Below are 14,802 nucleotides of genomic sequence, written 5' to 3' on the forward strand. Positions count from 1 at the left end.
CAATCTGTCAAACATATTTTAACCTCTCACGCACTCACTGCCCTCGAGTCCACTCTGGCTCATTAGCAGACTGCGTTGTGCCGTGGTGGGGTAGTGGGCTACGTGTTGGTCTACTAACTGCAAGGTCAGTGGTGTGCACCAGCCAACCACTCCGTTAAAGAAAGATGAGGCTTTTCCTGCTCCTGTAAAGATCGAAAGTCTTGTAAGCCCATAGGGGCAGTTCTCTTTTTCCCTGTAGGTCACAGTGAGTTGTTTAAACATGTAGTTCATAGAATGCCTGGTGGAGTCCGATCAAGTGCAAGGTAGCCGAGAGGAAGTACAGAGCGGAATGAAGGTTGAACATGATAGTGGGACAGATGGAATATAAAAGGAAGTAGAGGAAAGAACTAGGAGGTAAAGGACATTTATAGAGGTCTAAACATAGGCATATGCAGATGTATAAATATGTAATGATAGGGATATAGGTCTATGTACATATATCTATAGGTTAAATATTAAGGTAGCAGACAGACATTGAACCTCGACTCAAGTCCTCCCTCAATGCAAGAACTCTTCTTTCTAATAACCCAGCATTCTGTGATTCTCACCTTCCCAATAGATCACTGAAGACAAAAAGGGTACATAAGACAATGTGAAGATAGCTGATGGTACCCCGGCTATTACAAGATATAGCGTCTGGGGTCATAAAGGCTTGAAGTTAAACAAGGAAGCAACAAAGCCCACATGGAAGAAGCACATGAACCCATGTGATAAAAAGATGTCCATGGGATCAGGTATCAGGCATCAGAAGACCCCCCCAAAAAAAATGACCATTTTGATATGAACAAGAGGTGTTGGAATGGAGAGCCAAAGCCCATCTGTAGACATCCCCTCACAGAAGGGGCACAAGAAAGGGATGAGCCAGCCAAGGTGCAGTTTAGCACCAACGAAACACACAACATTTTTCTAGTTCTTTAACGCTTCCTCCCCCACTATCATGCCCCCAGGTCTAGCTTACAAATCTGGCTAGACTGGAGCATGTCCATTGCTACAGATAGAGTAATCGACGCACAGAATCCAGGACAGATAACCCCTCGGGGACAGTATTGAGAGTAGGGATACCATGAAGGTAGGGGGGGGGGTGTGGAAGGACAAGGGGAAGAAAGTGGAAACTGATCACAATGATGGATGTCCACCTCCCCAGGGGGTTGAACAACAGCAACATGGGTGAAGGGAGACAGCAGATGGTTTAAATTATGAAAATAAAGATAATTTATAAATTATCAAGGGTTCATGAGGGTTAGAGTTTGGGGAAAATAGGGGGGGAAAGAGGAGCTGATACCAAAGACTCAAGTAGAAAGAAATTGTTTTAGAAATATTGGTGGTAACATATGTACAAATGTACTGGATACAATTGATGTAAGGATTGTTATAGGAGCTGTAATAGCCTCCAATAAAATGATTTTTTTAAAGACCAGACAATTTTTAAAAGAATAAAAATAACATAAACCATATTCAACTTATTGATGAGATACTGTACATTCTTTTTTGCATACTAAAACAAAACAGAACTGGCATAGAGTCGATTTGGACTCCTGGTGACTCGTGTGTTCCAGCATAGAGCTGCTCACCCAGGGTCCCATGGCGAGGATCTCTCAGTACTATATTACTAGATCTTTCACAGTGGCACCACTGGGTGGAATCAAACCGCCAACCTTTGGGTTAGCAACTAAGTGCAAACCATCTATACCACTCAATTCTGATACTACACTTTCAGTAGAAAGATTTGCCTCATTTCATAAAATCCAACCAAATGAATTGTGAATTTGGTGTGGGACCAGACGTGTTTTGTTCTGCTGTACAAGGGGTTTGCTGTGAGTTGGAATCGACTTGATGGCAGCCAACCAGAAGAAGCTTAAAAAAAGCAAGTTCATCGATCCATATTGTTCGAGACTCAATTAAGGTTTTCAGCAATCAAATTGATTATCAGATGTTTGGGGGCTTTTTTCAATGTAAATTCCAATTAATTAAAATAAATGGATACCCATGTAGTCCGCCAGCCACTCTAGCCAGCCTTTAGTGCTCCTTCCCCGGGTGCCTAGTGGTTATCACCCCGGACATCAGAGCTCCAGGGCTCGGAATAGCCCTTCTTATTCGCTAAACTCTGTAAATCCAGTGATCCACAGAAGTCCATTACTTAACAAGGAGAGAAATGGTGGTGCATTTGCTTTGGTTCTGATTGGAGGGGGTTGTCTTAACCATCACCCTTGGCCTGCCTCCAGCCTTCACCCTGGCCTTCATCCTCAGAAGCACCACTGTCCTGCCCTAGAGCTCTGTGGAGCAGGTAACAACCTAGCTGCCCTGCAATGAGCTCCAACCTGTTGTGACCGCAGGCACAAGGAGCTGTGGCTCATTCTGCCTTCCCTAACTGATTAGGAGACATCACCAAGCAAGGCACTGACCTCACTTTTGGAATCCTAGGATCTTGGGTCTCAGAGAGATGTCAGCCTACATACGGGTCATCCTTACTCCCTTCTGCACTGCAGAAACACTGATTACAGGATCCGGTGGCAGGAAGAGGAGGGAGAACTCAGCCTCTATTAGACACCTGGGTGCAGATGGATCATTTCTTCTTTTTTTTTTTTTTTTTTTTGCTGTCTCGCATCATTCTAAGTGCCCTAATCTGGTCTCTCTAACGAGGTTGGGGGCAAGAACGGCCTTTTACAGCCCACAGCCCCCACCCAGCACAAGCCCGTCAATAAATTCTTCACTGGAAGGCCTGCCTGACTGCAGGAATTCAAGGTCACTTGACATATCAGGGTCACTGCATTGCGTAACTCCTAAGAACATCATTCAAATTATATTCGATGGTGGTGCAAGCAGCAGCTCGCAAAATTTAGCCTCGGCTCTCTTTGTCAGCTGAAAAAGCTTTCAAAAACATCTTCTTTGGGACAATCAGATTCCTTTATCCTCTGGCAAGAAGCAATTGCAAGAGTAAAATTTCTCAACCGCCTTAGAGTCTATACTCACTAGGGAGTGTGTATGAATACGTGTGTGTGTGCGCGCGTGTGCATGCATGCAGTTTGCTGGTGGAGCCACTCTGCCAGAAAGCCCATTTCAAACAGTTGGAGCATCCTTGCCTTCCCTTCCAGAGCCCACTGTGTTTCCGTTCCTTTCAGTGTCTCCGGAATGGAATCTTTCTTCAGTCTGGAGAAATGCACTAGAGCTCCTGGCTTTGTGAGCATGACCCAAAGGTACCACAGATGGAGACATAAGTCACCACCAAGTGAGCAGAGGGATTCTTGGCGACAAAGGCATGATTTATCTTTGTGAAGCTGAGAAAATGCAGAGGAGGAAGGAGGGGGCTGAGAGGTTCTCTTACGAAAAACTCTGTTTGCTTTTGTGTTTTTCAAACTGACAGGTGTTTGTTTTTCCTCCTGTCTACCCAGGAAACCAAGTATTGCCTCCTGGAGTTCCTCTTGGAAATGGGCTCTCACCAGAGGCAGCAAAAGACCTTGGACTTCCCCCTGGGATCGCAGTGGCATCCTCACTCATTGATGCTCATGCAGGCGGACTAGGTAATTTCTTCCCCTGTGCCCACAGACAAACAACACTGTGTGACAAGGCAAAACTTGAGCATCTAAGACACCCCCACCCCCTGCCCACACACAAAGCAAAAGACAAGGCTTGGTTATTTAAGGTGGTATAGGGTGTTACATGTTGAGCTGCTAACCACAAGGTCAGAGGTTCAAGCTCACCAGATGCTCCACGGGAGAAAGATGAAGTTGTCTATTCCTGGAAAGCATTGGAATCTCATAAACCCCAAAGGGCAGTTCTCCTCTGTGCAGTAGAGGAGCCCACGCGGCATAGTGACTACACAGAGGGCTGTAGTAGGAAAGGTCCGAAGTGAGAAATCTCCAGTTGCTCCCAGGGAAAAAGATGGGCTTTCTACTCCCTGTAAACAGATATAGTCTCCAAATTGACGGGCAGTTCTACCCTGCTCTACAGGGTCGCTATGAATTGTCATGGTCTCGGTGACAGTGAGTGAGATTCTGTCCTCTAGGGCAGCTATGAGCTGTAACTGACTCCACAGCAGGGTGTTTGTTTTTGTTTTTTAAAAACAGGCATTTGCATAGACTTCCAGGAGTTTCTGTCAAAGCAGAATCTATATATAATTTTAAGAACCTGTAAATGCATAATAATAAGAAAAAAGATGAGCATAAATATTTGGATGGCCATTCGGTTTACTGGAAACCCATCAAGGGTAAAGGAACTTCTAGCTAGCTGTGTGAGGACTGTGTATTCACCTATATTGTTTTTTCCAACGGCGCTCCAGATACTGTACAATAGATTTATTTTCTTAAGATATTTGGCTTACGTTCAATATTCCACTAGTTGCTTGTAGTCTTGATGTCAATGGCCCATGGTGGCACAGTAGTTAAGTGCTTGGCTGCTGATCCCAAGATGGGCTGTTTAAACGCCCAGCCACTCCGGAGGAGGAAGGTAAGGCAGTCTGTCTCCAGAGTGATTACAGTCTGGAACCTATGGGGCCATTCCTCTCTGTCCTAAGGGGCCTCTGTGAGTCAAAGTTCAGGGCAAAGGGTTTTATACATCATTGTTGTTTTTTTTCCTGTTTTCCTCTTGATTTCATGAAGAAATAACCCAAAATAACCCTCAAATGAGTCATTTATGCATTCACATATGATTCCATATTCTTTCTCGCCTCTCATGTAGTATCGTATTCTGATGCTGTTCTTTCACTTCAACCACATATTCCTTTCTCTCTCTCTCTCTCTCTCTCTCTCTCTCTCTCTCTCTCTCTCTCTCTCTCTCTCTCTCTCTCTCTCTCTCTGTGTGTGTGTGTGTGTGTTTCGACGACGGTTCATAGTCCATGAGAACAATTCAAGAACTCATCACGGAGTTTCAAAGTCGAGCCCAATAGAATGGGTTGTAACGGAGTAGAACGCACCCGGGCAGATCTCTGCTAATGCGGGGAGCACTGTTTAGTACAGCGGTTCTCAACCTGTGGGTTGCGACCCCTTTGGCGGTCAAACAACCCTTTCACAGGGGTCGCCCAATTCATAACAGTAGCAAAATGACAGGAAGTAGCAACAAAAATAATGTTATGGTTGGGAGTCACCACAACATGAGGAACTGTAGTAAAGGGTCATGGCATGAGGAAGGTTGAGAACCACTGGTTTAGCACAACGTATGTTTCCATTTTCTGTATATGTGCATGCGACTGAGTTTTCTTGTGTTGCTGGGTGAGTTTTATTCACAGACATTCATTCTGTCACAGTTCAGGAAGCTGGAAATCTGAGCTCAGGACACGAGCTCCGTCTTCTCTTGGGGAAGATTTCTTTCAGCTCCTGTAGCTCCAATATTCTTCTGTTGGGTGGCATTCCTCAGATGGAGACCATCCATCTTCCCTCCATCTGGACTTCCCTTATCTGAAGACATACTCAGCACTGATGTGGCCTCTGTAACATAAAAAGGAAACTTTATTCCCACATGGGATTACATCTACAAATATAGGAATTAGGATTCTAAAACATTCATTGTTCAGGGGACTCAAATCAACTCATGATAGCATGTGTATACTGGGCTCTGATTAAAATGAATGTCTTACTGTGGGTTATGGCTCAAACATTTTAAAATATATTCTAGCTTGTACTTCAGGCCAAGTTATCTCTCAGAGGCACACAGTCATGCTTCCAGAGCACTGGCTGTGCATGTAAACCTCAGGTCATATTTCTCTGGCTGAGACGCGTGGCTCTCCACCCCTCCAGTTGACTGATCACTTCTGTAACGGGAAGACCAAGCTCTTCTTACCTGCTTTCCGGTATTCACATGGAATGGTGGAAGGGTTCTCAAAATTGTGCTTCGTCAGTATTTTTCTTGCCCCCCTTGAAGACTGACCACATTGTGTAGCAATTGCTGATTTCGTCCTAGACTGTGAGCTCCTTGGGGGCAGGGACATTGTATTCTCCATCTCATGCAGAGCCCTACGCCTGGTATCTTTTGGTGTTTGTTAATTCCAGCCTTCTAAGGCGAGAAGAAAGTGGAATGGTCTTCCCCTGTACAGTGAAGGCTAATTTATTTCCTTATTTAACAGAGAATAAAACAGGATCCTGTTCTTCTGTCCACAGACTTCCAGAGGAAGGATCCCTCTCCCTGAGATGGGAGCGGGTCTATACTTAGCTTCTTTCATTTCTTCAGGATCTAACTTAGTGCCCGAGGAAGGGAAAACGACCTGCAGGTTGATTGAATGGTATTTAATCAGAATTGCAGATGAGATAATTTCTCTGTAAGCTTTTTTGCCGTGTGAGCAGTGCGTGCCTTCAAAGTGCAACACCGTGATTTGGGTTTTTCAGTCGGAGCACAGTGAGAACTTGTGGTCTAGACAGACATGGAATGTTCCGTTCCCCAGAAATCCTGACATTCTATATCATGGTCAAGGCCATGGATGCTTTCTATGTAATGCTTTTCCAGTTGTCTCTGGGGTGACAGTTTTAATCATCCACCCCACCCAGGTGATAGGCACTTGGCTCAGACCATCACACACTGCACCTTGGGAAGCCTCAGGTACCCTGGCCTCCTTCCAGACCGCTCCCAAGGGCATGTCCAAGCACAGCCCTCCCTTCTTCCAGGACTCACTGTGCACTCCATCAGGGGGGTCTGTTTCCTCCCTGGCCCCTAGCACTGGGGCCCACTCTGACAGTGTCTCTTGAATTGTATTGTACTGGGAGAAATCCAGCTCATCAAATGACATTCCCCCACCACCACCACCACACACACTGTTTTCTTCAACCAGAGTGCCCAGTGACAGCATTTTGCCCTTTGAAGTTTTTGATTAGTCTTTTCAGTCCCTGTTAAACTACAAGTTAGTGAGCTTTTCTAGTGTTTGCCAAAAGTAAGATGGACTACGGACCTTGGGTTGTAATGAACTACAGCACTGGCTGGAAACAGAAACGTGTCTCTGAGGTCATAGGACGGTGAGTGGTACAGTCCACATGCCTGGCTGCCAGGTGACAGAAAGCCTGGTGGTTTGACTCCATCCAGAGGTGACTTAGAAGAAATGCCTGGCAATCTACTGCTGACAAATCAGTCATCAACACTGGAGGGAGTCCAGTTCTGCTTTGGCATACGAGGGGCTACCCCCCAGGAAAACTTGAACCTTTTTTTTCAAAGTTATGTATTTAAATTGTTTTTACAAAACCACGTTATCACCTTCAAGGTACTCTCCATTACACTTAGTGCATTTGTCAAATCTGTGATTCCATTCTTCGAAACATTTTTCAAACTCATCTGTTTGGATGGTGGACAGCATCTCCCTTGTTATTTTCTTTACCTCGTCTGCGTCTTCAAATCGCTGCCCTTTCATGTTCTTCTGCACTAATGGAAACTAAATGACGTCACCTAGAAGGAGGTCACGTGAGTCAAATGCATGAGACAAGAGAGGCATGCAGAGATGGCTGTGTGAGCAGGTGCATTGTCATGGTGGCAAACTAGTCCCCCATCTATCACAAATCAGTCCTTTTTTGTTGCACACTGTTACACAATCTTTTCAGAACCTCTAAATAGAAAGCTGGAGTAACAGTCTGACCTGGTCAAGTTGACGAGTCAACAGTTTTGTCCATTCGTGAAGTCGACAGATATCCAGAATGAGATTTGTCTTCAATGGACATTTTCACCATTTTTGAAATGGGAAAAACCACTCGTACACTTGAGGTTTTCTCATGGTTTTGTCCTTGTAAGCTGTGTTCAACATCACAACAGTTTATGCAGCATTTTTCCCGAGCAGGAAACAAAATTTCACAGCCACACTCTGTTCTCTTATATTGGCCCTCACAAGAAACAAGGTTCAAGTGAAACTGCTTTTACAAAAAAACTCACTGTGACCTGAGAGAACCTTCCCAGGTGATGCCACTGGGTGAACTAATTGAGAGAGAGTTGCTTGGTGCTGTGTAGTGGGAAAAAATGCTTAGTACATAGGCTCCACTCTGCCCAGCGCAATTGTGGGTTTGTTTGTTTTTGTAATATCCCCTCTTATATGGGGTCATCATGAGTTACACTTGACAGAAACTAATTTTTTTAAGTCAGATTGAACAATGTCCACGCAATTTATACCTTCCTCTCTTTCACTGTATGCACAATTCAGAAAAAAGATTTTTGAAATCTTTGTATCAACATTCCATCTCATTTCCCTCATAACCTAGGTCCAAATCAGGATATGGAACAGAACAGAGTGCTGAACAGGTCGTCTACCTGCCTGCCCAGTGAGGTACTCATTACAGATGTGGGTCCAGGATGATCCAATTTGTTCATCCTGCTCTAAGAACTGGGTTGATCATCAGGGAGTAAATCAGACAAAGCCTGTCCTTTCTGCAGGAGAGGATTCTGGCTGCTTCCCTAAGCTTACATCTTTGTAACTCAGTTGTATCGGCTTGGGACAAGGACCAGATCGTGACACTGATGAGAGCTTTTAGTGTGGACTCCAAACACCTGGCCTGAAATCCCTCCTCTGTCTCACCGTGCACCACGGGCCAAACATCACGTCTCTTTCTGCGCTTGTTTTCTCTTCTGCAGTAAGTGATACCAATGCTCTCCTTACACGGCTGCTATGAGAACTGACGGTGTCGTGTACGTAGCAACTGACAGAGAGCTCAGCACGAAGTGTGCAAACAAAGATGATGCCTCGCTTTGTGGTTTGCTCATTCCTTCAACCACAAGGCCTGACAGATAGCAGGAGCTTTCTCATGAAAGTTCATCGAATGACCACCAGGAGAGCCATCTCCCCTTTGGTCAGGCAGGTGGAGAAGAAACCAAGAACTCTCAACTCCATCCGCCTTCCTGGAAATTTGTGCTCAGTTTCCATCCTCCGTGCTCTGTTACAGTGTGCGGGATGCACGCCTTTAAGATTCTGTGTAGGCTGTGGCCAGAAACAACTTCAAGAACTGGTTAGTTGAATTCCAGGTTCAGAAGGTGCCCAGATTGGGAGGGGAAGAACCTAAGCTGGAGGTCAGCACTGAGTGGCATGCAGGCTTCTCACAAATAAGCCCTGACAATGATGGGCCCATCCACTGCTGCCCTGGCATGACCTGCCTTGGCCCCCACATTCTGATGGCGAGGAAGGGTCCCCATTTGTTTTAGTGTGATGTCCTGGACTCTCAAGCCTAAAGAGAGCCTGGGGCTGGAGGAGAAGATCAAAGAAGCAAGTAAAACTCAATGCATGCTCTTCCCGGTTCTGGAAGGATTCTGTGGGAATAAGAAAATCTAAGATAAAAGAACATTTTGTTCTTAAGGTGCCGGTTAGCAAGTTCTGCAGCAGATAGCCAGAAGAGCGGAGTAGCTTTGTTTGCACTTTGTGGGGGTGGTTCTGGCCAGGGCTCCTGCTGCTGATATTTTTCTAGCTTATAAAAATAGTATTAATTGTATTAACTTTGTTCCAAGTCTGTTCTTGGCTCCTGCACGCTGCCTATCCTGAAAGGCAATAACAACTCAGGGCCTTGTCCTCCCAGTTGCTGTTATGTCTTTGACAGTTCCTGATGATCCAGCAAAGCATGAGTCGGAGGCCACCTCCTCTGGGAAGCCTTCCCTGACTCCTTCACGGTGTCTCAAGAACTTATTTCCCCCTTGTCTCCACTATGTTTGCATTCGCCTCCGTTACTACATGTATCATTTACCTTCGTGCATGGACATTTAGTTGAATTCCATTTCTGTTTGTAAACTCTCGGTGAGAAAGCACTATATTCCCAGTAGCCAACATAGTACTTTGAATAATAGAGACCCTTCCATATATGTAATTTATAAATGAGTGAATGGATGGATGGCATTCCCTTCATGAACGATGACCATTGCAGCTGAAAGGTGTGGTATCTGCTTTGTTTCTGAGACTGCTGTTCTTCTACAATAGGTATACCCAGCCCAGTTCTCCTAATCCACTCCTAGATTTCCAGAAACCTGTATTCTTTGTTATTCCATTCCACTTAGCAGGTTATAAAAAACAGCAAATTTCATGCCTAGGTTTAGCATAAAGCTTTGGTTTCAGATACTGGCTTATTCTCCAGATGTTGAATTGATTTAAATTGCTCATCTGGGCCAGATGTTGAATTGATTTAAATTGCTCATCTGGGCCAGAGGTTGAATTGGCCTAAATTGCTAATCTGAGATGTAGAATCAAACCCAAATGAGGATTTTCAATTTCTTTCTGTATTATATATATATATATATATATATATATATATATATATATATATATATATATATATATATATATATATATATATATATGGCAGAAGAACCGATTTAGCAAGTCACAAAAAGAGGTCTTGTCCATGCCTTCCTTAGAGCAAAATATGGTTGGTTCCAGTAAGCAATAATGCCTGCCAACTTCTTGTCTCACCATTCTCAGTTCTAGAAGACAAGAGTGGATTGGCAACAACTCTGGTTAGCCTGATTTGGGGGACTTTTAATTTAGCAGCATTTCTATTACCAAATGTAACATGTTTGATTAAGAAACACATTTATTATCAGTAGTCCCTTGTATTTATAAATTTCTGACATAGGAAGGACATCTGTATTTACTATAGAATTTTCTCATAGCAACTCTGCTGTGGAACTAGGACAGATATTTGTGTCCCCATGCTGTATAAGGAACAGGTTCAGAGTCTATGAATGACAGAACTAGGGCTAGATTTTAATGATCTGTTTTCCCACACTTAATTTTCGAAGCTCCTTTATATCTACGATTGTTTTATATGATCATTTCTAGGAACATCCTCAAAGTCTAAGTGACTTCCCAATGGCACATTATTAGTGATTGATGCATGATTTCAATTCAAACCATCTAAATCTTGGATTCCCAAACTTGGGAGTTCTTGTAATCATCTGGGGATTTAGTGAAACTACAAATCCCTGGTTCCACTTGTGACCATGTGAATTAGACCTACTGAATTAGGGAAGAAGCCTATCGGTCTGTAGTCCACCTGCTCCATAGATGACTACAATGCCTAACCGAGAGTGGGAACTCAGGGTTGAAATCCAGAGCACACCCTTCTAACCATGTGCTGTAGGGGTGCAGTGTCTTCAAATGTGGTCCAAACTGCTCTTAAATTCGACCACGAATGGATTTCCTCAAGAAAGAAATAATGTAGGAAGAGTTTCAACAAATATCCAATGATAACCCACTTTACTTGTTCACAAAGACACCGAGTGACTACACTTTAAGACAGAGGATTAAATTCAGGGACTTCATAGACTGGATGAGAAAATAGGTAAATAAGGAGCCATTATGATTACATGTGGCAAGTAGGAGGAGCAGAGGAGGGGCCCAAAACAGGCCTGAAGGATCAGACAGGGGGATCCTAAGGAAAAGCCTGGCCAAAGGATCGCAGTGTTTCCCACCTTATTGATTCTTGGTCAAGTAGAATTTATTTACTCATAGCTGCTTGTTACTTCAAGTAGGTGTTGATAATAAAATAGTAATACCAGAGCGTGACTAAGAAAAGCCATCAGACCCTCCACACTTATTGCCACTTTGACTGTCAGGACTTGATGCCTCCATGTGGCAGCTCACATATTGCTAGCGCTTGGCCTCACAATCACCCACAGGTATAGGTTATTTCCCATCAGGATAATAAGCTCTTCCATCAACTCAAATTGGACTCCAAAGCTCCTTTCTGGAATATTGATGCTTCTCAATCATTAGTGACATCATTCCTAGAGGACATTCAGCAGTGCCTCGTGACAGTAATACAGAGGGGCAGTGGAAAAGAGGAAGCCCATCCACAAGATGGATGACACAGCACTGATGTGCCACAACATCAGGACAGTGGTGAGGATAGCAAAGGGCCAGGTGGAATTTTATTCTGTGGTGTATCATGTCACTGGGAGTCAGAAATGAGTCACGGGCACCTAAGAACAACAAAGGACCATTTTGATTGTTACAACTGGAGATGAGGCTGCTACTTGAAACTTAGTGAATGGAATCCAGAGACCCTTCTTCATATTCTGTGATGCACAGACTCGTGCAGAAAGAGTTATTGACCCACAGTCTCAGCAGGGCTGAGGTGGAGAAGCCCTCTTCTTGGCTGGGCCTGGCACTCTTCTCCATCACCAGCTGATGAGCAGCCACCCACTGGGTAGAGTCTGAGAGGCAACCCACTTTCAGGACTTCACTCACCTGTCAAATGCTTTGTCAGCTATGTTTTGTGAAAATAACCTTTCTGAGAGATTGCTGCTGTCATTAGCTGTTGTCAAGTCTGCTCTGGTTATTAGTGACCTTGGAGACAGCAGAAGGAAATACTGCCCCGGCTCTGTGCCACCCAGGCAATTGTCTCTCTCTGAGCCCGTGGTTGCGACCACTTTGGATGTCTACAGTACGTGAGACAGTCTCCCCATGCTTGCTTCAAAGGAGCGCTCTGCTTGCACTTCCTTCAAGACAGATTTGCTTATTCTTCTTGAAGCCCGTGGCCCTTTCCATATTCTTCTCCAGCACCGTCTTTAAAATGGTCAGTTCTTCTGTCTTCCTGTTCAGTGGCCAACTTTCACCCATGGAGGAGGCCCTTACAAATACTATAGTTTGGGTTAGTGGTACTTTAGTTCTCCAAGTGACATCTTTGCTTTTTAACACTTTAAAGCAGCGGTTCTCAACCTGTGGGTCGAGACCCCTTTGGGGGTCGAACAACCCTTTGACAGGGGTCACCCAATTCATAATAGTAGCAAAATGACAGTTATGAAGTAGCAACGAAAATAACTTTATGGTTGGGGGGTCACCACAGCATGAGGAACTGTCTGAAAGGGTCGCGCCATTAGGAAGGCGGAGAACCACTGCTGTAAAGGGTCTTGTGCAGCATATCTGTGCACTGCTATCTGACATGAAACTAGGTCAGAGAAACAGTTGTGAGATAATAACATAGACGTGAAGACTAAGGAGCAGGGAGTGCCAGGTGAATTCCACTCCATCGGTCTTACTGAGCGGCCAGCCACCCTGGGCTGCTTATCCTTTCAACGCATCGCATGCACCCTGAGTCCTTGCCTGGGTGCTGGCTGTCCATGCTTTTGAAGAGGGCCCTGCCCTCCCCGCCTCCACCCACCCCCACGCCTGCTAGACAATTCCACCCATCCTTCAGCACACTGGTTAAATAGTGCTTTCACTGTGAAAACTTCCCTTAACTTAATCTCATTCCTTAAAAAAAGGAATCAGTCTAAACTCTAGGTTTCTGAAACAATTTGCAAATAGCTCAGTAGTTTGCTTATTTCTTACCTTCGGTTTTTCTTATCCTGATTCAGGTATCCAGGTATGATTTTGTATCCCCCAAGAGTATTATTGACATAATTCATATATCATATAATTAAATAATTTAAGCACATCACCCCAATCAACTCTAGAACATTTTCTTCATTCTTTCACCCATCATTATTAGCTCCCCACTTCCCTTCAACCTCCCCTGCCATACCTGCAGGGAACTGTGTGTCCAGTTACTGTCTGTATAGATGTACTGGATATCCAGGACTGAAAACACAGAAAAATATTAACAGACAAACAAAAATGTTGTTTTTGTTCTTTTTTTCCCTTCAGTTTTTCCTCCAAATCATATACACTTGTGTATGTCCCCCATCCAGAATGCATGGTCAGTCTACAGAAAATCTATGAACTCATTAACAAAATATATGTGATTGGATTTCAAAAAATCAGAAACAGAGTTTGCAGAATCTGGGAGTGGGAACCATCAAAGAATATAGATTTCTATTTTCATTTCACTTCTTAAAATGTTTTTCAGTGTGGGTGAAAGTGTACACCGTGTCAACCATTTCCACACGTGCAGCTCAGTGCCCTGGGCTGCATCCGCCGTGTTCTGGGTGCCACCATTTTCACTGTCCTTTTCTATCTCACGTAGGGAATGTGTCATATTCTAGGATGCTTGTCACTCAAGATTAAGCCAACGAAATGATAGCAACATATATATGTTGCTGATATCTATATAAACATATCTCTATAGAGAGAGATATCTATATCTATATCATCTATATCTATATATATCATGATTTCTAGACTCCACTTTGCAATGGTTTTGAGTCTGAGTGTTTGATGTGGGACCTGCGGTCGAGTTTTAAGTCTGGGAGATGCTACCTGGTAGCCACATAAGACTGCCCGGGGGAGACAAATTGACATTGGAGTCAGAAGCAATGGTGATGAGCTATTGAGTCATAGGCAAATCGGACCAAACAAGGACTTATGCTGAGAAGGAGCCAGGGCCCAAGAGTGGACTGAGAGCTGAGGGCAGGCAGGATCTTATTCAGAAAAGAGAAGGTGGGTCCCAGGGGGCTAGCAGTCTGCGTGAAATGAAGGAGGAATCAGGGCAGATGATAAAGCCACCGCGTTATAGCTGGAAGGGGAAGAGCGGTGCCAGTCGCAGAGCAGATAGCGCAGTGGCAGCTTGGGGAGTTCCCAGAGGCGGATCAGAAGACAGGCAGGAATCTGCTAATGTGATGGTAGGTTTATTGTTTTAAGTTGAGGTTTGGTTTAATGAGAACCATTGCTGCCCGAAAGCTCAGCAGCTGTGAGGACTGACAAGGCAGCCCATGTGGTGAGGGGCAGAGAGGGGACACAGGAAAGGGTAACTCTAGGTTCTTGTTCCCAGTCCCACGGCTGTCTTTAAGCCCTGTCCTTCTGTGAACCAGGCAGGACAGGTATTCGCTGGGAGAGCAGTCTGGTACTTTGTGGACAGTAAGCCAGAGAGGCATGCAAGACCTTGGCTGTAGCCAACTGCCCCTACCCCCCACCCCCTCAATTTGGAGATCTCCGGTAATTCAGGACAG

General features: G+C 44.5%; 1 protein-coding gene across 4 annotated transcripts in view; it reads left to right on the plus strand.

The window, feature by feature from the left end:
• The window catches only part of FGGY (FGGY carbohydrate kinase domain containing), a 540,059-nt gene that overhangs the window by 260,189 nt on the left and 265,068 nt on the right, over nucleotides 1-14,802 (plus strand). For all 4 annotated transcript variants that reach the window (XM_075556875.1, XM_075556868.1, XM_075556883.1 and 1 more), the window contains one exon: nucleotides 3,429-3,557. In XM_075556875.1, coding sequence (XP_075412990.1) covers nucleotides 3,429-3,557 — 129 coding nt within the window. The remainder of the gene's footprint in view (nucleotides 1-3,428; nucleotides 3,558-14,802) is intronic.

The sequence above is a fragment of the Tenrec ecaudatus genome, chromosome 1 (assembly GCF_050624435.1).
Source record: "Tenrec ecaudatus isolate mTenEca1 chromosome 1, mTenEca1.hap1, whole genome shotgun sequence".
NCBI classification, from domain to species: Eukaryota; Metazoa; Chordata; class Mammalia; order Afrosoricida; family Tenrecidae; genus Tenrec; species Tenrec ecaudatus.